Raw genomic sequence first — 27,837 nt, forward strand, 5'->3', positions numbered from 1 at the left:
TGTCCACCCTTCTCCATGTCTAGTCCCGACTTTTCTCTGGTTCAGTGTTGAAAGTTTTGGAGGGGTTTGAAAGGTCAGGTGACTCTCTGCAGCTCTGTCTGGTCTGTTCCCTGTAGTCCTAACAGGATATGGGTAAAGACCCATGAGGTTTTCCAGTCACAATCTGTTGACAAGGCAATATATCTTATTTAGTGGATGTCCAGCGCTCAGCCAACAGCCACTTTGTGTCTCGCACACGCTCAATGCACACTTGCACTTGCACCACTCAAAGTGGCACAGGAAAGGACGAGTAACCTTCAAGTTTTGTAGTGTGTTTAACCTAATTTAACTTCTCTCCCCTGCATATATTTTCATGCTAACACCAAAATCAGAATCTCTTTAATTCTCCAGTACAATTGAGGTACTTGAATTTCCCTTGGTCACATATGAAATCTGCTCAACATACGACACAACAATGATAGACACAGTTACAATGACTACAACAAGACATATGTATATTGCAATGTGTACATTTCAGTACAGTCCACACTTCAGTATACAACCTGCAATGTATCCAGTATTATATCTATTCTAAATACTACTATGGATCATTTGATTATTTTTTCTTTTAATTAGTGATGGTAATTGTAAGGAATTTTAAATAAGAATTCTGTTAACAATTCGGTTCCTTAATGGTTCAATTAACAATTGTTTTAGTACATTTTTTAGAATTAATTATTTGGAAAATAAGACATTTACTGCCCTCAGCAGCCTGTTGCCAAATGATGCGATCATTTCAGATCTCAACAGAGCAGATATAACGAATATAGCATTAAAGGTACATAACATAAGACAGGAATAGTATTTTATTTTGAGTTGGATATGACGAAAGTCATTGCTTGTGCATCAGTAAAATTAATTCAGTAACTGCTCTGAGTGATGTATAAGTGTTTTTGATTCACTAAAAAGAACCAGCTCATAAATGAATCAGTTCATAAGAGTCATTTGTTTGGGGAATTGTACTATTGGTAGCGCTGTATGTTTTGCACTGTAGATTCAAAAGATCCATCACAAGGAAAACTACATTCATTCGGGAAACTGACGACAGTGATCGTGCTGTATGTTTCACGCTGTATGTTCAAAAGACGAGGTCATTAGAGTGGTTCGTTCTGGAATCGGACTACACTGATCATGCTGTTTATTTTGTGCTGTTGATTCAAAATAACCGACTCATTAGAGTAATTTGTTTGGGAATCAGACCACACTTGTCGCACTGTGAGTTTCACACTGTAGATTCAGAAGACGGGCAGCACTCCCGTAGAATTACGCTGTAGGAAACACTGAGTATCTGAGTATTTTACTATGGTATTTCATCAACATCAGCTGAAAATTGAACACTTGAGAACCATTACCAGAACCAAACGTCATGGAAATCGTATGGTTCTGGTATTTTTTATTTTTTTTTTAAGTGGAACCGGTTCTGAACCAGTTCTTGTTTCCCAACCCTACTTTTAATTTAATAGTTGCTAAGGCAAGCATCACTATTACTATTGCTCATACTTGGGGTTAGGGATTTAAGTAATATAAAAACAAATACTATGGGTTGGGCTCTTTTGATTTGGGCCAGTAAGCTACCACCACCAAGTACACCCTAGCTATAAGTACACCATAGAATTGTGGATGTGAGTTTTGCTCAGACAAGCATCACTTACTGTACATTGTCTTTAGAAAACATAAAAATCTAATTAATTAGTTTGTAAAAATTAACTTAAGGGGGTGTAAATCAGTCATAGAGAGAATTCTGTACTAATCTAGGGCCCTATGAATTCAGTTTTATTTATTTTTTTCTAAATTCTTTTCTTTTTTTTTTTTCTTGTTTTCTGTTTTATATTTTTTTCTGATTTCTGTGTTTTAAAGAGTAATACAATTTCATCATAAAAAATAAAATAAAATAAAAAACTATGAAAAAGGAATTCAGAGAACTTTAATCAAATGAATACAGAACAATAATTTTTCAACATACCATTACATTAATTTATAAAATGAAGTGCTTCTATACAGATCCTCAGAATTTAGAATTTCCTCAGAATACAGAATTTCCATGAGCACTCTGGTTTCTGTCATCTAAACACACAAAACGTAAGTGATACTAATGATGGGATGTTTTCAGTCTGTGAGCAGCCGGCTTCACACAGTCACTTTGAAGCGTGCAGCACATGTAGTCTGTATTTCTTAAATTAAATCTTAGCATTGTATGGTTTATTCATCACAATTATAGGACATATCACAATTTTAATTTGATTAATTGTGTATTCATACATTCATTTTATCCCAAATATGTCAAATTCCATGACATTCCGCATTTTATAGTGAATTCCGGACTGGATTCCACGATTCCGATCAATAGAAGTCAATCCCCATAGATATCCTGAGCACATTGTAATAATCAGTACTCATTCTTCTGATAGGCTGTTTTTTTTATATATTGAACATTGTTGTCAGTTTGCTTGATAACTTTTATCAGAGGTGCTCAGCTTTGTTTACTCTGAGGTGTAGGGGTTTTATTAGACATTGATCAAAGTGATGGGGCGAACTAGGTGATCTGTCCTCCCATAATCCCAAATTGTGTATGTGCAGAGGGTACCATAATCAGTTATGGGAGTCCAAGGGCTCTGGGCTACCCAGATCACATTGCTAAAACAAAGTTTTGATATGGTGGAGGTGGCAGTACAACTGTGTAACCAGCTGAACTCCTGAGTGCCAGTCAGGAGAAACTCAGACGTAAATTCACTTGGACAGGTTTACTGCTAACCTTGTGTTTTGCGTACCAAGGACAAGCACACACAGATTTCATCTAGGCCGTTTAGGCGCTGGGGAAAACACTACAGAACAATGCAAGCTTGGAGGTGTTGACCTGCTCCTTAATATGCATACCAAATAGCATACCTGGAGGTAAAGATGTTCCATTTTGCATAGTAGACAAGCTCAGGAGTGGTATTAATGATTAGTAGCACATTTAGATATCTAAATATTTAGATATCTGTGGAATTTTTAGTTGTTTGTGGATAAAACTAGCCACAGCTGCAAGACTCAAAACACAAGCCTGGTAACTTTAACTGTGACGTCTGAAGTTATGTGGATCCATCATGTCTCTGATCTCCTCAATGTTCTCTTCATTTAAACACATTTATATGATTTTTTTTTTTTTTTCTGTGGTAGAATAGTGCAATGATTTCAATCCCCAATACATTTTGGCACGTCACTGGTTTGAAGTCTAATTTCTGCCTGTGCGCTCTGTTTTCTCATGTTTTGAAAGACTCTCACATGCCTTTCTGGTTGTTCTCAGGAGACCATGGCTTTGTGGGCTTTCTGACACACAGGATGAATTACAATAGGGATGAGCAAATCCGGCTCTCTGAGACAGATTTGCTTTGCGGGGACTGCTTTGCGCATCTCCTTAAAATAAAATGAGAGCTAAACACAGAACAACTCATAATGTATATCATAAATATTTGTTTAAAAGGGACATATAATGGAAAACAAGTTTTTTAGCATACTAACATATGACCGTCTACATTTACATAATCAGTATTCAGAAACTTGGTATGTCTTGATGAATGACAGTGTGAACTACGCCACTACGTAGACGTTAGCCAATCATAACAGAGGTCATATATATACAGAAGTCTTGAATGTACAGTAAGAAAAATAAAAACCATATAATTCCAATATTGTGTCCATTTCAGGCAATACTACAGTTGTTGTCGTTAACCATCTGCAATCACAACCAGTGGCAAGAGTAAATACATTTTAGTATACATAGCCCCACCCACAGTGAATTCTCATTGGTCCAAACACCGCTCAGCATAACAGTACATTAGACATCAAGTATTCTCTTAAAGTAATATTCCATGTTCTATTCAAGTTAAGCTCAATCGACAGCATTTTTGGCATAATGTTGATTATCAAAAAACATTTCTGCATTTTCTTTAAAAAAGCAAATTTGAAAGGGGGCCTGAGTAGCTCAGCGAGTATTGATGCTGACTTCCACCTCTGGAGTCGCGAGTTCGAATCCAGGACATGCTGAGTGACTCCAGCCAGGTCTCCTAAGCAACCAAATTGGCCCGGTTGCTAGAGAGGGTAGAGTCACATGGGGTAACCTCCTCGTGGTTGCGATTAGTCGTTCTCGCTCTCAATGGGGCATGTGGTAAGTTGTGCGAGGATCGCGGCGAGTATCATGAGCCTCCACATGCTGTGAGTCTCCATGGTGTCATGCACAGCGAGCCACGTGATAAGATGCGCGGATTGACTATCTCAGAAGCGGAGGCAACTGAGACTTGTCCACCGCCACCCGGATTGAGGTGAGCAACCGCGCCACCACGAGGACCTACTAAGTAGTGGGAATTGGGCATTCCAAATGTGAGGTTACAGTGAGACACTTACAATGGAAGTGAATGGGGCCAATTTTTGGTGGGTCTAAAGGCAGAAATGTGACGTTTATAATTTTATAAAAACACTTACATTAATTCTTCTGTTAAAACTTGTGTATTATTTGAGCTGTAAAGTTGTTTAAATTGTCGTTTTTACAGTCATTTTAGGGTTTGTTGACATTACATCGTAATGGTAACGAAGTTGTAAAATTGGCTATAACATTACACAGAAAAGGTTAGTAAGCGATTTAATCACACTAAAATCATGTTAACACACATATTGTTTACGTCTTGTGGCTATACTTTTGAAAAAAGGAGTATTTTAATGTTTAAGATTTGGCCCCATTCACTTCCATTTTAAGTGCCTCCCTGCAACCCAGACTTTTGCTTTTTTTTTTTTTTTTTTTAAAGAAAAAGAGGGACAAGTCAAAACTAATTTGTGTGGTTATCAACATAATTCCACAAATGCTGTCGATTGAGCTTAACTTGTATTAAAACCTGGAATATTCCTTTAATGGCTTTGATTGTGTTGCACTGCACTGGAGTTTCCTGTATAGTATGGACAGACTGGTTAGGACACGGTGTACGTAAGGATCAGAAAGAGGGTTGAAAATGGTCATGCAGATGTGCCGGTTTTGGTGTGAGAAATCTTGTCCAATAGCTGATGTGTGATGAGTACTGGTGCACTATGGCTGCTGTCGCATCATCCAAGTGGGTGCTGACACTGGTGGTGGTTGTGAAGAGTCCTCTGTTCTCTATGTAGAGCACCTTTAGTGTAGTGTCAGAAAAGCGCTATATAAGTGTAAAATTAATTTAAAATTAATTCACTAATATTCACTAATATTCAGGGGAAAAAAATACAATGCCACAAAAGAGAATATGTCACCGCTTTAAGTATTTTTTGAAACAAATGCCATTTCCTCTGTTTTTCTGTGGCCTGTCAAATTTTTTGTTGTTTGTGGATAAAACCACATGGAGTGGTGGTGGCGTAGTGGACTAAAGCACTGAACTGGTAAGCAGAAGGTTGCTGGTTTGATCCCCACAGCCACCACCATTGTGTCCTTGAGCAAGGCACTTAACTCCAGGTTGCTCCAGGGGGATTGTCCCTGTAATAAGGGCACTGCAAGTTGCTTTAGATAAAAGCATCTGCCAAATGCATAATTGTAAATGTAAAATGTAAACCAGCCAGAGCAGTCAGCTTTGGCATCGACTCAATCCGATACTATCTCAGTAGCTGATGGAAATGCATCATTTTGCTGGTAGAGGGATTCATGGCAGCCCACTGATTGTTTGAAATGTCAGAGGAGCAGAATGAAGGGCCAGGTAGCATACAGAAGATGACAGGCAGCCAGCAGGTTTACAGCAGTACGTGTGGACTTTGTGCCCTCGTCTTATCTGTTGTTATCAGCCGTCTCCAGGATCCTGCCCTCAGCAGAATATCAATGCCTCTGTCTGTCAGCTGACTCTATATACCATGCAAATATGAGTGATCAAATAAATTATAGGGAGTTTATGGAAAGGCAGGGGTAGCCAGAGGTTACACGGCTTGCAGAGGCAGTTCACTGCTAAGTTTGGGCTAACCTCTCTCTCTCTCTCTCTCTCTCTCTCTCTCTCTCTTACTTCAGGTGTTCAGGAAGAAAGCTGTTGAACTGGGAGAAAAGCTGTTGCCGGCTTTTAAGACCCCGACTGGTATCCCTTGGGCTCTCCTCAACCTAAAGAGGTCAGTGATGCACAAACACACACACTTCCGCAGGAGCTCCTGAGGTTTTCTTCAGCCAAGGAGGTCATATCTCTGTGTGCATGCCAGTGCAGAGCTGTACCTGAATCTTCAAAACCAGTAGCAGCTCTCCGTCGACTGTGCACCCAGTTTTACTAGATATGATACTAAGTAGACAAGGTTTGGTGGGCTTATTTTGTTATAAAAACCATTTTCTGCAACAATGATTCTGTAATTAACTGTTTATCTTTCTTTGGTGCCAGTGCATTAATGCTGTTTTGAGACAAATAGGAAGAATTATTTAAAAATAATATTCCATATTTCAGCTAGCTTGTTCTCAGCAATATTCATTTATATAAGGAGTGTTAAATTGGTGATAGAAACAATTATTTTCTCCATTGATTGACTGAATGGATTTTCTAGGTCCAATGCATGTTGAACTCTGTTGACAGCATCTGTGACTTGCCATCGATTACCACAGACAATAGTTTCTCAAAACTCATTTCTCCATTTATAAGTGCAAGCAAATATTTTGTGTACAACATTATAATATATATAATAATGTATAAAAAACATGTATATATGTTATATATACAGTACTGTGCAAAAGTCTTAGGCACATAATATGTTTCACAAAAGCATTTATCTTAAGATGGTTATTTATATCTTCAGTTTTAGTGTGTCAATAGGAAATATAAATTTTAGACAAACATTACTTTTGCCAATAGATTAGAATAAAATAGAAGAACAGGGAGCCCTGCAACAGATTGTATTGCCCCCACAGTGCCCACCACTGAACTTCGAGTCAGTCTGGTATTACAAGAAGAGACAGAAGTAATTGAGCCTAAATAGATAGAAGAACTGTGGCGAATTCTCCAAGAAACTTGGAATGACCTATCTGCCCAAAAACAAGAAAAACTGTGTCCAGGTGTATGTAGAATAATTGGTGCTATTTTGAAGGCAAAGGTGGTCAAACCAAATATTGATTTAGCTTTTTTTATGTTTACTTGACTTACTGATTCATGACATTAATTGATCAATGAAAACTTATTTATTGCATTATTTTTGAAGACATCCTTACTATGCAACATTTTTCACAACTGCCCAAAACGTTTGCACAGTACTGTATTGTCACATATCAGCATGAAATTAGTGTGATAGGAAAGGGATAATATACAGTCAGCCGGTTGTTAACGCAAAATAAACCCAGGGTCCTGAAGGGGTTTATTTTGTGAGAACAACCGGCTGATTGTACATTATCCTGCTTATTACATGGCCAGCCAAATAAATAGATAAATGTACATGAAATATTGATTTGCACTGAAATTATGTTATTATGTGAGAAGAAAGAAATTGATGAGCAGCTGATTTGCACCTCCGGTTTTCGTCTGAGTTCTGGTAGTGTTTATTTTTCGAAAATGACTCTCTGACTGCTCATTATCCAGCTTATTACAAGACTACTTGTCAAAAAATAAATGGACATGATACATTAATATGAGTTGAAAAAAAGACTTGCAATACCCGGATAAGTGGTCTGATATGACTTAATCCACAGATGTGTTGGTGTTACTCTGACATATCAGACCACTAAATAGTGCCATTGACAAATCAGAATTGTCTATTCCAGAGAGCTGTGTAATAAAATCGGTTTGTAGCCTTATCTGTGCATCTTATCTGTTATATCCTATTTTGCAACACCAGTCATGACCATGTAAAGCCAGTAAACACTGTGACTTTTGATAGAACTAGAAGTTCATTGGCCCAGAACAGTAGTCCCAATGCTAAACGAATGATTTAGAGCACAAATAACACATTTTCTCATGGAAGAATTTATAGACTATACAGTAAGTGCTTTAACAAAAACACAACACATTTCTGCTTTTAAACCCTCCGGAGTGTCTTGCCCCATAGACATCCACTGTAATTGCATTACTGTAAATGCGTTTTTATTTGTTTTTGCAAACTGAGAGATGAAAATTATTTAATCACCGACTGCCACAGATGCTGTTGATAGAGTTTAAGTTGATTAAACATTGCATTAAGATCTATAACCATTATGCTAAATAAATAGTGCCAGCTTTTGTGGATTATAACTATAAATTCTGAGGCAGATGTTGTTGATTTCAGCAGGAAATTTTTAAGGAAAAGTGTGCATGTTTGCACATATACATACAAGTACATGAGAATAAGTTTGATTTCATACTGTGATACTGTAGATGCCTGACTAACCAGAGCTCAGCGCAAAGACCCTGAGAAAAGCAACTTGTCAGACAATTAAATTTGACAAGCTATCACTCGTCTGACATACTGCCTAACACTTGTCTTTTTGCAGCCTAGAACCGCAAGCAAGGACAATGCAGAATGTGCGAGCAGCACATGGCATAGAACAGAAACAATTTAGTGTTTATCAAAGTGCATCCTATTAAATTGACTGTCTGAAGTGTGTATCCTTGTTTAAATTGGTGTAGAACAGGAGTGAAATGCTCTGACAAATGCTCTAAATGGAGCAGCCAAGTAGTCACCGTTTTATAACGAGGAACAGCTAATAACACAGCTACAGTACAAATGGTCTCACTTCCTGTCAGTAAATATAGCTTCTCACCATATCTGCACTTAGCACAAGTGCTCCCTTTACCTCCAGTGATGCCGCTTTCCTTCCTCGATGTGGGTCATCATTATTTCTGTCCTCACCACTAATGTTGTTCGCTTCCATGCTATTGTTCGTTTTGGCTCTTCTACCTGGTCCCATGGTATGTCTCTAATTCATGTCACGGCCCCTTTTCACGCTGTATGTGGATATGTAAATGTGTTCTGAGTGCAGGACTACATTTTAATGCTTAATGCTTCGTAATGAAATGTTCAATGTTAAAGGCTTTTCAAAGACAAGACCATCTTCTGCTTTATGAAAGGATTGCGTGAATCCTACTGTTTATGGGCTTCTAATGCTTTTATATGACAGGACAGTGGAGAGAAACAGGAAGTTGTTGGGGGAGAGAGAGAAGTAATGAGAGAAACTTAACTCAAACTTGTTGGAATTTAACTCAAGCCTGCATTCCCGGCTCTGATGCTTTATGAACGCATGTGCTACCACTAAAGGCTGGGTAAAAAAAATAATAGATAAATAAATTTCAGATAAATAGTGATCTTCATTTTAACAATCCCAATATTGATTCTTAAAATCCCAAAACCGATCGTTTACTATATGACAGGGGTTTTATCATTTTAATAAAAGTGCTCTGTCTCATGGCTAAACAGTTTCTGGTCAAGCCTAACAAGTTCATTTCACTAATCATACTCATGTTGTTTCAAACCTGTATAACTTTCTTACTTCTGTGGAGCTCAAAAGGATAAGTTTAGCAAAATGTCCAGGCTGTTTTTTTTACATACAACGGTGATGTATACTGTGAAGCTCCGCAAAGGACAAAAACACACCATAAAAGTAGTCCTTATGACTCAGGCACTATATTAAAGGTCCTCTGAAGCCATATGATAGCTTTGTTTTGAGGAACAGACTTAAATTTCAGTCATTATTTACAAACATTTTTGCCTTCCGCCCATTCAAATCATAATCAGTGTGGGAAAACAACAGCACTCTCTGGATCCCTGGCTCCACTACATTAGTTTTGGGTTTTTATTTCAATTAAAAGAAAGTTTGTGTAGTGAAGAACTTGCTTTTGTAGTTTCAGGTTTCAATAAGTATGGAAATGGGCAAGTTTGGCATGCTAGCATAATGACTAATGATTCAACATAATTGGAAAAACTCCCCCATAAAGTAATGAAACATTAGGTAGCTGGAGCTTTTAAACACTCAGTGACAAGCTTTTGTTTGTTCTGAGGGGTCCTCAGTGGTGCTATCATGCTTGATTTAGCCTTGCGTTCATGCACGCTAAAAGCTCCAGAGACGAGATCATTATCATATTTAGTGTCTGATGAGAGCATGATTCACAGCGAACTTGAGTTTCTGAGGTATACATTTATATTCTCTTCTGAATATTTTTAATTTAGTAAATCTAGAGATGATCTCATGTAGAGGAAAGTGATATGTTGTAGGGTAGTTATGAAAACCACGTATGCCCCTCATTAGGACAAGGTGATAAACAGTTCATAAATCTAAATTAAAATAGTAATTTGCACAGATGTGTCAGAACATCTGACAACTTAATGGAGTCACCGTTGTATTAACCCACTTGCGGTAGCAACCAGCCTTGAGCCAGCAAAGGTTTGATTTAGTACAGATGCACGCTTTTTCAATGGGCTTCAAGTAACCCATCATGCGATTTCACGCAGGATCGGTCTGGCAGGCTTCTTGGAATTTAAATACATTTGTTACGCTTTTCACAATTTCCACCTGGTGATGCATGAAAGGTTGAAAAGATCAACTGAACCAGGAAGCAGTAGTAAGTACTGTAATAGTATATAGAAATTTTATATTAGGTAAAGCAAAAAATTGAAAATTTGGTGGAAAATTTTGAAATTCTTTCTTTTTTTTTCCAGACAGTTATTTCCCTTTAAATCTGCATGCAATTGACAAAGTTTAAATTCTTGTTTTATTAGGTGGTGATGACTGGTATAAAAGGGTACTTTGGTTTAATTTTGTTATTACTGTCTGTCTTATTCAATTTAAAAAAATTAAATAAAAATAGCTTTTTGTGTGTGATCATGTGTTTGAAGTGGACAAATCTCAAACTTCCACGACCTTACATCACATGATTGTAAGATAATAAAGGATTGGCTTAACGAACTTCTCCATTCCAGAAGACTGACTTTTCCCCTTTTTTAAAGCCATTTCTCTGTACTGCATATATAATAGTAAAAAAAGCACTATTCGTTATTTTGTCTTGCTATACAGTTATGTCTGATATGCTTAAAAGTGCCCTTTTTATCCCAGATAAGGAATAATTGATGACGGACCATTGAATTGTTTAAAAATAATGCACACCCAAGGTGGTAATGCGGTCACGACGCGCAGCAGAGTTGCACCTCGGGTGTGCATTATTTTTCAACAATTCAACGGTCCGGAGTCAGTTATTCCACTTATACAACGGTTACCACACTTTAAGACATCGTTCAGGGTTTTATCTCAAGACATTTTCTGGTTTTCGTCCCTAAAAGCGCTCTTGTGAGTGGAACTACTGTCTTCTGCCACATATTCAGCGTCTTGCTTTAAAACATTCGGAGCCTTCGTTGCTAAATCGAAAACATCACGTTAGAACTAGCAACGGAGGCTTGCGCTGCTTTACTTGAGGACTTACTGGAGTAATAAGTTAGTGCGTTTGTGCGTTTGTGCGTGTGTGCGTGTGTGTGTGTGTGTGTGTGTGTGTGTGTGTGTGTGTGTGTGTGTGTGTGTGTGTGTGAGAGAGAGTTTGCATTTGAGGGATCAAAATAGAGAAACTCAGAAAATGAGAGAGATCGCTTCTGGGATTACGTTTTTGTTGCAGCTCTCGTCAGAAGTAACATCGCTGCAAAATCGGCATATTCCCATTATAAACCTTAACAACTTTTTTCATCCCCACTGAGATACAGGAGTGTGCTGACATGACGACTCAGTTTTTCTCTCACGAGTATGTTTGGTCCTTAAGTGTGTGCGTTACGCGTATAATGTGTGTCCTCGAGAGTTTTTCCGAAAGATACCTCAGATAATATAGAAACTGTTGTATTGACCAAGTGTATCTAGCTTTAGTACAGCTCAAGCCTTCGTGGCTAATTCGAAAACGTCATGTTAGAACCAGCAACAGAGGCTTGTGCTGCTTCTCTCTCTCTCTCTCTCTCTCTCTCTCTCTCTCTCTCTCTCTCTCTCTCTCTCTCTGTGTGTGTGTGTGTGTGGGGTAGCGCTGTGTTTTCCACTAAAGCTATGTGAGGCTAATTAGGGCAAATATATTGAAACATTAAAAGTTATTTCGGATAATAAAAATTGTTGTATTGATCAAGTCGCGGGGGTGCGGCTCTATTTGTCGGTTGCGACTGGAGTCTGGTATAATAACAAGTTATTGTCATTCGTTCTTTAGTTTACATTTATTTAGTTAGCAGATGCTTAGTGACTTACAGATGAGGAAAGTAACAACAAAAAGTTTATTTAATAATATTTATTTTATAATTTATTAAAATATATAAGTATAATTGTAACACATCAATGGAAAGGAGGAGACGAGAACCGGCTTAACAATATAAATAATATTTTAATAATGAACTTAAACCAAAAGACATAAACACACACAAGTGTTGGACAGCTGTCCGTAACTCACTCTCTGTCGCACCGCCGTCTCCGGTCGGCCTTATCCCTCTCCGGCTTAATCAGCCTTATTAGGGGCCGGGTGTGCAGAATCATGACCCGGCCCCGCCCTCCGCCCTGCCACAGTAATATTTATAATAATAATAATAATAATAATTCATTAAGGCTTCAATAGATTACAGATTAATCACAACAAATCTGATTATTTTTACATGTGAACGCATTCAGTTCCTTCTTAAGCAAAGAAAACTAATGCTACTGTTCTCTGATGGACTTCTCATTAACGTTTGTACAAATTACAATAATTTTCTGATCATTTACTGATCCAGGATCAAGTCTGACTGTTCTGTTTGTGTACCAACACCCTGCTGTTCTTATGAAGGTTCCGCCAGGTTCTCCAAGGCTAGTGCAAAGTAAATGCCTTAACGGCGTTAAACATATTTCAATAATTTCACGTGCATTAGTGTGTTAACTTTGCTGGCCCTGTCATTTAAGTTTTTATTAATTACAAACCAGAACCCAAAGTCATACATGAAAAAGAAATGGATGCAGACCTTTAGCTCGCATTATCAGGTTGGCTAAACCATTAGAAATCAGTAGCCATTTTTCCACTATCGGGCCAGTGCGAGCCAGGGCTATCAACTGGCCAGCTGAGCCAATAGCCTCAGAATTAAAACCGTGAGACCAAAAGCAATCTGCGTTTCCACCATCGGGCCAATATCCCCACAGCATTGCCATAAATCCCGCCCTTAATACGCCACCCTTGTGCATACGTCACACATGCTGCCAATTTCACAAACTAGAGGGAAGCTTAAGCTGAGGTATCATGTTATCTGGTTATCCAGAATATCAAGTTTGTATCATTTGTAAACATTAGCTAGCTAGCAAGATAAGTTAGCACCGACAGTAACTGCCATGGTATCCCGAGTGGTCTCCCCACTAACAGTAGGACAGTGTCCCAGCACAATGTCCATGAACCATGTTAAGTTTTTACTTTGGGCAGCGCTTTATCAATTGTGCATTTTAACGGATTAGTACTGTGCCCACAATTTTTTTATTTTTCTCGAACCTGTACCGTTCTGCGCTGGATACACAATCTGGCAAGTTCGGCGAATCTTTGCTCCCGCATCAATCCCCAGTTGGCCTTGTTTGACCCAAGGGTAAACGGCAGGTCAAAGGCCACTGGCCCCAAGAAAGCCCTGGAAAGTGATGGTGGGAACGCAACTGGCACTGGCACGCACTAGCACGCCGTCATTTGGCACGACTGTGGAAACCCGGCTAGTATTTGTTCATAGAATGAGATACTACTGCCCCCTACTGATCAAGTATTTCTTGCGCTTCCTGACTGTGCGCAATACCACGTGAAATGGACCCTTTTCACAGATATGTAATGACACGTTTCCACCTTCTTTAACAATGTAAATGTAGCAAACTTTTTTGTATAATTTTATAACATTGCACTTTGTATAATATTATCCATACCATAGTTGCGATGAGGCTTCCAACACAGCAGCTAAGAGGGGTGACTGAAAATTTGGCCTGTTTCTTTCTTCTTACTGATGTTATCCAGTCCTGCTGCGAAAGCATAATCATTGTTTTTTTTTTGTTTTTTTTGGCTGTTGGAACAAACGGGTAAGCAAAAATTACATTTGCTGTGGTCCTCCATTCACCGCCATTCAGATTTAGCCAATTAGGACGACTTCCAGTTCGCAGCATGTGGACATGTGAAAAGGGGCATTAGCAGGATCCGTTTCTTTTTTCTCACGTTTTTAAAGGCCACATCTGTAGGTTTTAAGTGGGCTTTATTTTTATGCCGTCAGACTAATCGCATCCCCAGAGTTCCAGCCAGAAAAAATAAAAAAGAAGCCTAATTTTACAGACAACCTTGACCCAGATTTTTCTGGAGCAAGACTGAGGCACTCTGTGGTTGAATTTTCCTTGACACTTTCATAAAAATGAAAGGATAAGATTAACATTTGCACAGTGTAAACAGTCATAAAGTTTAATCTCTAATTGTAACATTACATTGAAATGTTTAAAATTTAGTGCTGCTTTGAAATGCACAAAGTATTTGTTCAATTAACTTTTAAGATGATGCAACTCCCACAGAGCACAAAATTATATCAGCAGTAAAAGTGTCATTATTTGCTTTTTGGTTCTTGATGCAGCCGTTTCGATTTGATTCCTTTTCCACTTGCACTTTCAAAGATCATTACTATTATTTAATCCTTGGTTACTTTACTTACTTTTACTTTTGATCTCTTAAACATATTTATGAGCCATTCCATGAATTTGAAAAGTGTAATAAGCATTTAAAGACATCAAAAAAAAATTCTGTTGGGGAAAACATTTCGATTAATGACCAGTGGCCGGATTCACGAAACATCCTTAAGAGTAAAAAGTATTCTTAACTACTATTTTCTTCTTATTTTCTAACTTAAGAAATGTATTCACAAGAAGACTTCTTAAGAATGTTCTTTTCTTCTTATGGACTTCTTATTATTTATGTTCAGAACTTTCTTAATTTTTTCTTACGATTTTCATGAATCTGGCCCCATTTCTTTTAGATAGAATATAGACATTCATATAGACATGTCACTAATACACACTACATTTTTATCTATTGTGATGATCTGACTGAATTAGTTTGGACTACAGGAATTGGACAACTTTATTTCGTCTCACCTTCCTGTGCTGGACATGCAACTAAAAATACTCAAGGCATCATCCAGTACCTGCACCCTTATGGTTCCTCCAACACCCACAAATGCAGACCTGAATTTCTGCAAATTCCACATTTGCAACTCGTTAACGATTCAAGAGGAAAAAGTTTCCCTTCATGCATAAACATAAGTGCTTCGTTACATGCTTTTTTTTCCCATTTCCCTCACTTAAAATCAAGCAGCCTCAAGCGTTTTCTCTATTTTTACTTTTACATCTGTCTCTAAGTGACTTCATACAGACATGTTCAGTAAAAGAGTGGTATGATGAAAAGTTTATCTGCTTTTCCACACTCCACATCCTCTTCTTACCTCTTGTCTCATCAACATATCTAGTCATGTGTATATGTGACTGTTTACCCCATCGCTGAAGAGGTGGAATATTTCTCATGGTCATTTCTTGCACAGCTTATCTCTCTTCTGCACCCCATCCTGGTGCCTTTTATGAGAACTAGAAAGCCAGATAAAGGATCCCCAAATGAAATTTACTGCACTACCAGTCTGACATCACTTTAATTCTGTTTAACCTCCTTCGGTTCAATTAAACTGAAGAGTCCTACAGACTGAAGTCAATGAAAAGAAACTGACCAAGGGAGTGCTTAAAACTTCTAAATGTCTAATACTAAACATATGCTGGTTTCTTGTAAATAAGTATTAGACTCGTGCCCAAATGAGAAATGAAATGGTATGGATTTAGTAAAAAATGTGCATGAATAGTTCTGTGCACCATTCATTTTAGTTAATGGTGCTTCTTCCTAAAGCAAGCATCTCTATTATTATTGCTTATACTTTTTAACAAACCCTTAATTCAAAGAATTGAACTTTGCTGCGTAACTTGTAACCAGAATGTCTGTGCTAGGGGATGAATGAAACTTCACATTTTGTGGCTTGTTTAGGAGAGGTGTGCTATTACTTTTCAGTGTGATTGGACTTACGAATTTTGTCTAGCGGACGATAAAATTGGCACACAAAAAAAAATAAAAAAAATCCCATAGACTTTCATTGAAAAGAACCATATCTAAGGACCACAATATCATAGAAACTTGGCTCATTTGACTTGGGCCAGTAAGACACACCTAGTAACTACCCACAACAACACCTTAGCAACCGTATAGTAACGACCCGGCAACCACCCACAACACTAAAATTATGGTGGCATGTTTTGCATGGGCATGCACCACTCACAATTTCCTAGGCCACATCTACACTACTGTAACATCAACTCCTAACATCATCGTTTTTCAAAGTATGCTGTAATGGAGAGCTTTTTAAATGCTTCATTTTTGCTGGAGAAAAACTCTGTTCGAGTGTGGATGAGAGGCATAAACGTAGCAAAGTCGATGCTTTTCAAACAAAAGTGTATTAGTGTGGATGTAGCCTTCAGAAACTTTTGTGAGACACACGTTGAAATAAGCAACACTCAATTTAAGTCTGAATCATTACTGATTTTGTATTGAGATGGTTAAATGTGTCTTTCACATAATGTATTCCTCTCACAAAAAGGCAAGACAGTAATTATTTGATGGTTGCACCTCGCTGAGATGTTCGGTGTTGGTTCAGAATGTAAGCTTCATAATAGAGTTTTGAATAGGCAACATGCTGCGTGCTGTTCTGTCGTCATTTTCCTCTCCAGATAATTGATGTCCTTTAAATGGTATTTTACAATTGTTCATATTTATTTCATTTACTCATATGTTACAGGCATAAGTAGAGGTTATGAAACGGGCATAATTATGCCTGATATATGCATTTGATAGGGATTGATGAGGCTGGTGCTTCTAACTGTGCCCCAAAAAAGAGAGGGATCAGATTATAATTAGACATTGCTCTCTTTTTACCCATCCTCATGAATCCATAGCTCTGTTTGATCAAATTTTAAGTCTCTCCTCTCACCATTGATGTATAAAATCAAACACAATGAAGGAAAGTTGTTCTACATTTTAATGCTGATGTGTTTAACCTTTTCTGTGTTAAATGCTTACTCTTATCCCAGCTTAGAGACAAGACAATTCAGAGACAACTGAAAGTAAGACATTTGTAGCTTAATTTTTTCGAAAACTGAAAACACTGTTTCTGTGGTGCTAAAATGATTCCTCTGTTTGTTTTGAGAGACCCATCCATTACGACACAATAACACTGACTCAACCAATGGCGTGAGTTAGAAGCGGGACTATCTGTTTGTCCAATCAGCAGCAGACTGGGGGTGTATTAAGAAAGCTGTTTGAAAACAAACGTTTATTTTTACAATTCCATTTGGTGGTGCAGAAGTGACACTCTTCAGCTGTAATTGAGCTTTAGATTAAACAGATGTCGCAGAATAAAGAATGGTATAAGCATTTTTTTGGTATAAACATAAACAACTCAGTTTTAATATGACAAACAGCTGAGTCGCCCCTGAAGCGTAAACTCTAGCTGGGAAATCAGTTCAAAAGACATGGGGAAAAAACTGTAAGGAATACATGTATGTATGCGATGTGGTTGGCCTAATTGCAGGGGGCATTTTGCTTTTACTTGTGGCAAAAGCAATCAAAACAGATACCCATAGGGCAGTGCATCTCTTATTGGTTCTCGTTTGCCTATAATTGGGTACTGGTTGCGCACTTATGTGAGCAGAAAAGGTTCTCGTATTCTTATGCTCTCTTGAAATAAACTCTTGCCTGAAAGCACATGTTACAAGATCTCAGAGTAAAGCAAAGTGTGCTATTCTCTAAACCAGTTGAAACACAAACTTCTTTTTATACTATTTTGCGTGTGATTGTATATAAAATGCCTAGACTTCACTTGAACCTATCCCAGATCAAGCTATAACACACATCATTTTTGGTACTTTGAAATATACAAGGCTTATAGTGAAGCCACTTTGTTATTAAAGGATTAGTTCACCCAAAAATGAAAATTCAGTCATTGTTTACTCAACCCTGTGTTGTTTCAACCCCATATGACTGACTGTCTTTTTCTTAACACAAAGGGAGAAATTGTGAAAAAAAATGTGTTCTCAGTGATGTCATACAATGGCAGTTTATGGTGTCCACTTCTTCAAGCTTCAAAAGTACACAAAATATAATTCAGAAGTTTAATAATTGATTGTATGTGACCCATGTCTTTTTCTGAAGTAATACGATAAGGTTTGGTAAAAAATAAACCGAAATCTAATGTATTATTAAGTGGAAATCTTGACCGATCTCTTGTGCGCGTTCATGAGACAGACTGCACGCGAGCCTTAGAGCTCCTTGCATGACAGCAGTGCACTGCAGCCGCTAGCGAGATGGCCTGTTCAAACAGAAACACAACATAGCTGCCTAGCCTTATTTGTTTGAACCGGAGTCACCATAAACTGCCATTGTATGGCATCACTGAGCACAACATGTTTTCACAATATCTCCCTTTTTGTTAAGAAAAAGTAATAAAGTCATATGGGGTTAAAACAACACAGTGGTAAGTAAACATTGACTGAATTTTAATGTTTGGGTGAACTATCCCTTTACATTTCTAATGTGTGTGTATATATATATATATATATATATATATATATATATATATATATATATATATATATATATATATATATATATATATACACACATACACACACACACACACACACACACTGGTGGCCAAAAGTTTGGAATAATGTACAGATTTTGCTGTTTCAGAAGGAAATTTGGTACTTGAATTCACTAAAGTGGCATTCAACTGATCATAGAGTATAGTCAGGACATTACTGATGTAAAAAACAGCACCATCACTATTTGAAAAAAGTCATTTTTGATCAAATCTAGACAGGCCCCATTTCCAGCAGCCATCACTCCAACACCTTATCCTTGAGTAATCATGCTAAATTGCTAATTTGGTACTAGAAAATCACTTACCATTATATCAAACACAGTTGAAAGCTATTTGGTTCATTAAATGAAGCTTAACATTGTTTTTAACTGTTGTTAACTTTGTGTTTGTTTTTGAGTTGCCACAGTATGCAATAGACTGGCATGTCTTAAGGTCAATATTAGGTCAAAAATGGCAAAAAAAGAAACAGCTTTTTCTAGAAACTCGTCAGTCAATCATTGTTTTGAGGAATGAAGGCTATACAATGCTTGAAATTGCCAAAAAGATTTCATACAAAGGTGTACACTACAGTCTTCAAAGACAAAGGACAACTGGCTCTAACAAGGACAGAAAGAGATGTGGAAGGCCAGATGTACAACTAAACAAGAGGATATGTACATCAGAGTCTCTAGTTTGAGAAATAGACGCCTCACATGTCCTCAGCTGACAGCTTCATTGAATTCTACTCACTCAACACCAGTTTCATGTACAACAGTAAAGAGAAGACTCAGGGGTGCAGGCCTTATGGGAAGAATTGCAAAGAAAAAGCCCCTTTTGAAACAGAAAATCAAAAAGAAAAGGTTAGAGTGGGCAAAGAAACACAGACATTGGATGACAGATAATTGGAAAAGAGTGTTATGGATCTTAACCCCATTAAGCTTTTGTGGGATCAGGTAGACTGTAAGGTGCGTGAGAAGTGCCCGACAAGACAGCCACATCTATGGTGAGTGCTACAGGAAGCGTGGGGTGAAATGCCACCTGAGTATCTGGACAAACTGACTGAATGCCAAGGATCTGCAAAGCTGTCATTGCTGCACATGGAGGATTTTTTGATGAGAACTCTTTGAAGTAATTTAAGAAGTTCTGAATATTATTAGTCTGAGACATTATTATTGTCCTGACTATACTTTGTGATCAGTTGAATGCCACTTTGGTGAATAAAAGTACCAATTTCTTTCCATAAGAGCAAAATCTGTACATTATTCCAAACTTTTGGCCGCCAGTGTATTATCATACCTACTCATCAGGGTATTGCTAGTCACTCTGAAATCTTTACAAGCAAGATAATAAAATAATTTTATGTCATATCAATTTTTCATGTTCATTGTTTATTTATTTGGCAAGTAGTCTTGTAATAAGGGGGGTAATGAGGCGTTAGAAGGAACTCAGACAAAAACTAGAGCTAGAGACAAAAAAACAGCTGTTTCTAGAGATCTTTTTTAAAAGTAAAAGTAAAATAAAGAATAAAAAATAAAAAACCATATGCAAACATCTCGAATCCAAACGTTTACCGACTCGAACTCAATTACCGACCCCTTTTGCCGTGTTGTAAATATCACAGTCTACAACAGCAAGTTCAAACTTACTAATGCAAATTAATTAAAAACATAAGTACAATTGTAAATATAAGCATAATAATAATTAAAATGTAAATATAAACCATTACGTACCTCTAGAAAGGTATCAACAAATCCCAAACATTTTACAGGTTTCACACCCATATGCATCCATACACAATGTTAGTGACTTAAACTTAAACACAAGTGCATATCAGTGCATCCTGTAGGATCAATATCACTTTTTGTGGAGTAAAGACAGCTTTATAGATCTCTGTAATGTGTAGCATGTGTGGCCTGTAGCCTACATAAACGAACTGGTGGTGTGTGAACAAGAGATGGAGACAGTGTCATTACGAGAGTTTGTTTTCTGATGTCAAACACAGAGCCTGACTGCTCCATCAGCCTGAGGATACTTGAGCTTCAGTTCATTGGTGGAGTTCGTATTTCAGTCCAGCACTAGTTAATTATTCAAGCTAATGGTATTTTCTCAGAGCTCTGTCAGATAATTTGTTATGTATCCTATACTGCTCATTATAAAGTGTCTATCTGGTTTCCTCCTGCAGTGAGACAGTAGGGAAATGCTGCTTTTTGACTGAACCATGTTTTGGGGATGGGTGTGTATACAATATCTCATTTCTGTAACAAAAATCTTTGAACTTTGGAACAGCCACTTAATGTCAACCTATATACAACGACATAGTTTTAAATGGCTAGTTCACCCAAACAATTTAATCTGTTATCATTTACTATCCTTAATGTTGTTCCAAATCCATATGACTTTCTTACTTAGGTGGACACAAAAGGAGATGATAATCAGGAAGTTAGTCTCAGTCACCTTTCACCTTCATTGCATCATTTTTTAAAACACAATGAAAGTGAATGGTGGCTGGGGCTAATATTCTGATTAACATCTTCTTTTGAAAGGAAGTCATATGGGTAAATGATGACAGATTTTTATTTTGGGGTGAACAATCCATTATATTTTGATAATATTGAGTGCCCATGTTTTTATATATGTTACATGCAATTATTATGATTCACAATAACAATAAAGGCCTATTATATCAAGAGCGACAGAAGCAAAACTACAAGTGATTTTCTACACCAGGCGTGGAACAAATGTTTATCAGCCTCTCTGAAAAGTGTGCATACCTGAACGTAAGTGAAATGGACTTTAATTAGCATGTTATATTGTAAAATAAACTCATCTGACAATACTTCAACTTTTATTTTACACTTGCTTTAATAAGCGTTCTGTTTGGACACCAGTGACATAAACAGCTCAATGTCTATTTGAAATGCCAGCTCCGGAAACAATGTACAAGGGAAATCTTACATAATATTTGTGAGGATTCTTTTTCTTAAAAAAAAAAAAAAAAAAAAAAAAAAAAGAAGAAGATGAAGAAGAAAGTAAAATAAATCAACATAAACAGCAAGAAAATAATATAGTAATATACTAACTTGTGTTGTGTAACTTGTGTTGTGAATATGCTGTTTCCACAAAAAACACGCTACACACAAGGCAATATCCTAAACTTACTAAAAATGGAAAATTAATAACAGTCTTTAAAGCATAAAGAATTCTGAATACAGTAGGCTAACCTCTAAAGAGTATCTATTACTTCACTATTCATTTATTTTAGGAGCTCAGGTTTTCACAACATGGACGGTTGTACAGTATTTGTATGCAGCCTATCTTTTATATGTTTGACGAATGTTTAAATTAAGAAATTTTTTTTTTTCTTTTTTTTTTTTTTTTAAATGTTTGAATATTTGATTAAAGTTTGGTCTGTTACTTTTTGACATTTTGCACATTATCATCACCATTTTCGGTGACTAAAATTATATGCCATTTTAAAATTAAACTGACTGAAAATCATTAATAAGACATGTTGAAATATTAACTAATTTTAAAGGACATTTTTGTCAAAATGTGTAAAAATTAACACTGGATGCATTGTTTCATTTTAACACCTTGTTCCCGCCTTATTGAATGTGTTGAGGGGCCATTCAAACAGAATGCGTTCTTGTACAAATTCTGCACTTTATATATATATATATATATATATATATATATATATATATATATATATATATATATATATATATACACACACACACACACACACACACACACACACACACACACACACACTGGCGGCCAAAAGTTTGGAATAATGTACAGATTTTGCTCTTATGGAAAGAAATTGGTACTTTTATTCACCAAAGTGGCATTCAACTGATCACAATGTATAGTCAGGACATTAATAACAAGAATAATTACTATTACAATTTGAAAAAAAAAAATTCAGAACTTCTTATACTACTTCAAAGAGTTCTCATCAAAAAATCCTTCACGTGCAGCAGTAACAGTTTTGCAGATCCTTGGCATTCTAGCTGTCAGTTTGTCCAGATGCTCAGGTGACATTTCAACCCACGCTTCCTGTAGCATTCACCATAGATGTGGCTGTCTTGTCGGGCACTTCTCACGCACCTTACAGTCTAGCTGATCCCACAAAAGCTTAATGGGGTTAAGAGCCATAACACTCTTTTCCAATTATCTGTCATCCAATGTCTGTGTTTCTTTGCCCACTCTAACCTTTTCTTTTTGTTTTTCTATTTCAAAAGTGGCTTTTTCTTTGCAATTCTTCCCATAAGGCCTGCACCCCTGAGTCTTCTCTTTACTGTTGTACATGAAACTGGTGTTGAGCGGGTAGAATTCAATGAAGCTGTCAGCTGAGGACATGTGAGGCGTCTATTTCTCAAACTAGAGACTCTGATGTACATATCCTCTTGTTTAGTTGTACATCTGGCCTTCCACATCTCTTTCTGTCCTTGTTAAAGTCAGTTGTCCTTTGTCTTTGAAGACTGTAGTGTACACCTTTGTATGAAATCTTCCGTTTTCTTGGTAATTTCAAGCATTACATAGCCTTCATTCCTCAAAACTATGATTGACTGATGAGTTTCTAGAGAAAGCTGTTTCTTTTTATCAACTTTTGATCTAATATTGACCTTAAGACATGCCAGTCTGTTGCATACTGTGGCAACTCAAAAACAAACACAAAGACAATGTTAAGCTTCATGTAACGAACCAAATAGCTTTCAACTGTGTTTGATATAATGGCAAGTGATTTTCTAGTACCAAATTAGCAATTTAGCATGATTACTCAAGGATAAGGTGTTGGAGTGATGGCTACTGGAAATGAGGCATGTCTAGATTTGATCAAAAATGACTTTTTTCAAATATTGATGTTGCTGTTTTTTACATCAGTAATGTCCTGACTATACTTTGTGATCAGTTGAATGCCACTTTGGTGAATTAAAGTCCTGATTTCCTTCTGAAACAGTAAAATCTGTACATTGTTCCAAACTTTTGGCCGCCAGTGTAGATAAATAGATATTTGTCCAATTGCATTCTAAGAGGCTGTCAAATGAAAAATAATTTAACTTTGAAAACATGTCTCAGTCATTTCCACTGTGCTCCTGTCTAGCTGTTTTTGAAAGAACGCATCCAGTGTGAAAAGCCACTAAGTCTATATTCTGGCACAGTACACATGGCATATCATTAGAACAGTAGCTAAATCTGTACATGGGGTCTCAGTAAGCAGAATTTATATTCTTCCTCTAGTCATCTTTTTGTTGTTTGTTTGGCATCCTTTATTTCCCCTCTGTTTTCCTAAATTTGTGTTACATGATGTAATCATCTGTGTAATGAAAAACAAATTGGTTTGGCACAACATGTGTGTGCGTGTGCATTATCATCCATTTTTAGTGCGATTTCTCTTTCACGCCACGGACCAGGCGTGTGCCGAGGAGAGGGCTGTAGAGCTAGAGGCGGATCAATGCAGTGTAAAAAATGATGACATTGGTAGCAACTCTCAGAGGTATTTGCACATTTTCTGTTGTGTGAAGGTCTTCATTTGATGTTATTAAGAATTTGGTACCACAGGCAAGAAGGTGTCCCCTTGAAGACCAACATTTTTTTTCATTAATTATACAAATCGCATGGGATTGTTTGCCACCCAGTTGCATCATAATGCACAGAACTACGCACATAAACAGCCTCTTTTCACGATTGTAAACTTAATTGCAGTGCTAGGTTCCCCTAAGCTAGTATATATTGTGGCTAATTTATTATCTTAATGACATAAAAATCTTTTAAAGACTAAAAAAATATTTTCTAGCAATAAAGCCATAAATGTTTACGGTGCTGTAAGAGATTTTTTTTTTTTTTTTTTGATGGAAAGGTGCGCAAACATTTTCCCCACTCCCTGAGAGATATTAATGAAATAAGTGTCCTGAGATATCTCACCTGTCTCTGTGACAACTCTAGACTCTGTAAACCAAAAAAAAAAAAAACAAGTTTTCGCAGACGCTTTCACCTGTCAATCATTTTATTTTATTTTTATTTTATTTTTTTTCTAAATGTTTGAATATTTGATTAAAGTTTGGTCTGTTACAGTTTAACATGTGCTTTTGTCATTTTGCACATTATCATCACCTGAAAGATATTTTCGTTGACTAAAATGATATGCCATTTTAGAATTACGAAAGGTGCGCAAAAAATGTTCCCACTCCCTGAGAGATATTAATGAAATAAGTGTCCTGAGATATCTCACCTGTCTCTGTGACAACTCTAGACTCTGTAAACCAAATAAAAAATAAAAACATTTTCGCAGACGCTTTCACCTGTCAGTCATTTTGCGTGTTCTCATTGTATTGTAGTTGCAGCAAATTATTGAGGCATAATGCCATTTTGAAGCCATGTTGCTCATAACAGTTGTCTTTTGTGGGCGCTATTTTGCTGCTGTTGTTTTTAACAACCGTTTCTGCACAATCTCAGTCTCAATAAAACTCATTTGGTATCTTTGGAGTGTGGTGTTCTGAAAAGAGGGGGCATGGCTAATCCAACGGCTCAGTCTCGTGGAAGTAGAATGGCTAAAATCGCTTACAGCACCTTTAAGTGGAGAGTACTGTTCTTTTAAAGCTGTGATTACGTGTCATTACCGTGGAGTAATTTTTTTCATTTTTGGCACAGACACCGTGTCCTGTACTGGGCAGATCTGTAGGCAGGTGATTCCAGGGTTGTAACAGGTGGTCAGGAGAAATGTCATACTAGTGACTTGCATCTTTCAGAGTTTAACTCAAGTTGTCATATTTTAGTTGAGACCAGTGTGACTAAAAGTCAATAAGGATGCCTCTGATAACAGAATGAAAACATGACCACTGTGTAAAATAGGGGCAGGAAATCAACATGACAACCATGCAAGGGATGCCATCCAAGTTTGATTAATTATGTTTAAATAAACTTTGGTCTGCAAGGAATCATAAGTCCAATAACAGCAACAAAAATCATAGTCTTCAAAATTTGCACACTGTCGCAAAGACAACAAGAAATGTATTTACAATGTATTTGTAACTTCCATAATGTTATGTATATTACCAAGTGAAACCAAATATATAGCTGGTAATAATGACGGGTGGGACTTTATTTTATATATTGTGATTTTATTGGCTTAAAATATTATTAGTGGTACTTGCTTTAGAATTGTGCTACTATTAGCTAACTATTGCTCTGAACTTCGTTTGGGTATTTTTTAAAATCCCTTTTTAAAATTTCTTCTTCTTCTGCCAAAAGTTTGACATGTAACTTGCCCGCACCATTTGTCCTACCCCCATGAATGAGGTGTCAAATCGACCAACTTAATGAAGAGGGGTATGCTAAGACTATAATAAACAATCAGATGTACGAAAACAAGCAAAAAAAGCCCATAGACCTAACATTAGAAATGGAGTATTGGCTCATATCTCCAGAAAATAAAATTGTTAAGACATGGGGGTGGCCTCTTTTTACTTGGGGCCCTAAGGCAATTTTACATCCTAGCAACAAACTACCAACCACCCTACACCATATTTCAGCACCAGAACATCGTTAAGAGATGGGGGTGGGCTCTTTTGACTTTGGGCAATGTACTGAGTCCCTTGGTGAGACATGGTGCAGGCGATTGTTGTTTTTTTTTTTTCTTTTTTTTTTGCCACTACAAGCAAAGCAGCATATCAGTTTATAACATTATTTTCCCTGCTTACACAGCCATGGTTACATCAGTAGACAAGAAATGTCATTTGAGAGGCATAGAAAGTTAACAAATTTTGATTAAGATTATGAAAAAAATAATAGGGTCAATTCAGATTTCATGCTGTCTTTAACGAAAGTGGTCAAATTTGACTCATCTTTAAAATGGTTTGTGACTATCACAAATTGTATAATAGACACACAGCTTATAATTGCTCATTTATGATAAAAAGCAAGCATTATCTCACTCTTTCTTACTCTTGCTCTTTCTGTCTTCTCCTACAGTGGGATTGGCAGAAACTGGCCCTGGGCATCAGGAGGAAGCAGTATTCTGGCTGAATACGGGACGCTGCATTTGGAGTTTATGCACCTCAGTGCACTTTCCGGGAAACCTGTGTTTGCCGAGAAGGTGAGTAGCAGTTCAGGCGTTACGCCTCGCTACTGCATATAAAGACTTTTAAACCACACTGAACTAAATCTGAACTGCAAGAGGCTATGTATTGTTAGAAGAGTGACCACAGTGACCCAGAATGACCTCTGTTCATAACCCAAGCATTTATATTGATCCTGTTTTTGCGGCAATCCTCAGATTTGATTCTCGGGGAATGAATCGGCTGACCTGACCTTCAGTATAGGCACAGACAGATGGCACTATTACAAGAACTAAATGAGGCTGTACAAACTGCCAAAGTGACCTAGTGTATAGATTTACGAGTGCTGTCTTCTAAAGGAAGACTTCAACAGCATAAAAAAGGCAATTTGTACTGCATTTTCAATAGTATAGTTTACTGAATGTGTGTAGCCATGGTGTAATAATTTTATGCAATGACTTTAGCAGTATGTGCTTTGCTCTTTCAGGTGATGAACATTAGAAAGGTGCTGAATCGTTTGGACAAACCTCAAGGATTGTACCCCAATTACCTGAACCCTAACAGTGGACAGTGGGGCCAACGTAAGTAAAAAAAAAAAAAAAAAAAGACACACAAAGAACAGCAAAAATATGTTTAGTCATTCTGTGAAATGTGCTATTCTCAAGAAGTTGGTACTGTAGTTTGTGTTTCCCCAGAAATGTCCAATTGAATCAGTCATGATTATAATAAATGTTTTTATCCATCAACTGTCTAACAAAATACTTTGGAATTAATTTACAAGTGCTTCTCTTACAGACAGAGTGCTGTTTTTTAAAATTCCCTGTGGAAACATTAGGCCTACTTAAAGCCAAATCCAACAGAATATTTGCTTTGGACTGAACAAGACTGAACTTTAAGAGGTGGCGTATGTGTGTGTGCATGTGTGCGTGTGTGTGGGTGTGGGTGGGTGTGTGTGTTAAATATCTCTATAAGGTCATTGTGTTGAACGCAGCAGTAGGTCAGTCTGAGGTGAGTGAATAAGAAGCAAACCCTCACACTCTGTCTATAACACCTACAGCAAAGACACTCAAAGGGCCTTCTTAAAAACTGTCAGGAAACATTTTCTCATTTTGGTCGCTAAATAAAGGCAATAACCTGCTATGCCTTTAAGATGAGT

General features: G+C 37.1%; 1 protein-coding gene across 1 annotated transcript in view; it reads left to right on the forward strand.

The window, feature by feature from the left end:
- LOC127410250 (mannosyl-oligosaccharide 1,2-alpha-mannosidase IA-like) overlaps window positions 1–27,837 on the forward strand; it is a 157,103-nt gene that overhangs the window by 101,228 nt on the left and 28,038 nt on the right. Inside the window, exons 5-7 of the mRNA XM_051645414.1 lie at window positions 6,035–6,129; window positions 26,596–26,719; window positions 27,169–27,262. Of these exons, the coding sequence (XP_051501374.1) occupies window positions 6,035–6,129; window positions 26,596–26,719; window positions 27,169–27,262 (313 nt within the window). The remainder of the gene's footprint in view (window positions 1–6,034; window positions 6,130–26,595; window positions 26,720–27,168; window positions 27,263–27,837) is intronic.

The sequence above is a fragment of the Myxocyprinus asiaticus genome, chromosome 19 (assembly GCF_019703515.2).
Source record: "Myxocyprinus asiaticus isolate MX2 ecotype Aquarium Trade chromosome 19, UBuf_Myxa_2, whole genome shotgun sequence".
Taxonomy (NCBI): Eukaryota; Metazoa; Chordata; class Actinopteri; order Cypriniformes; family Catostomidae; genus Myxocyprinus; species Myxocyprinus asiaticus.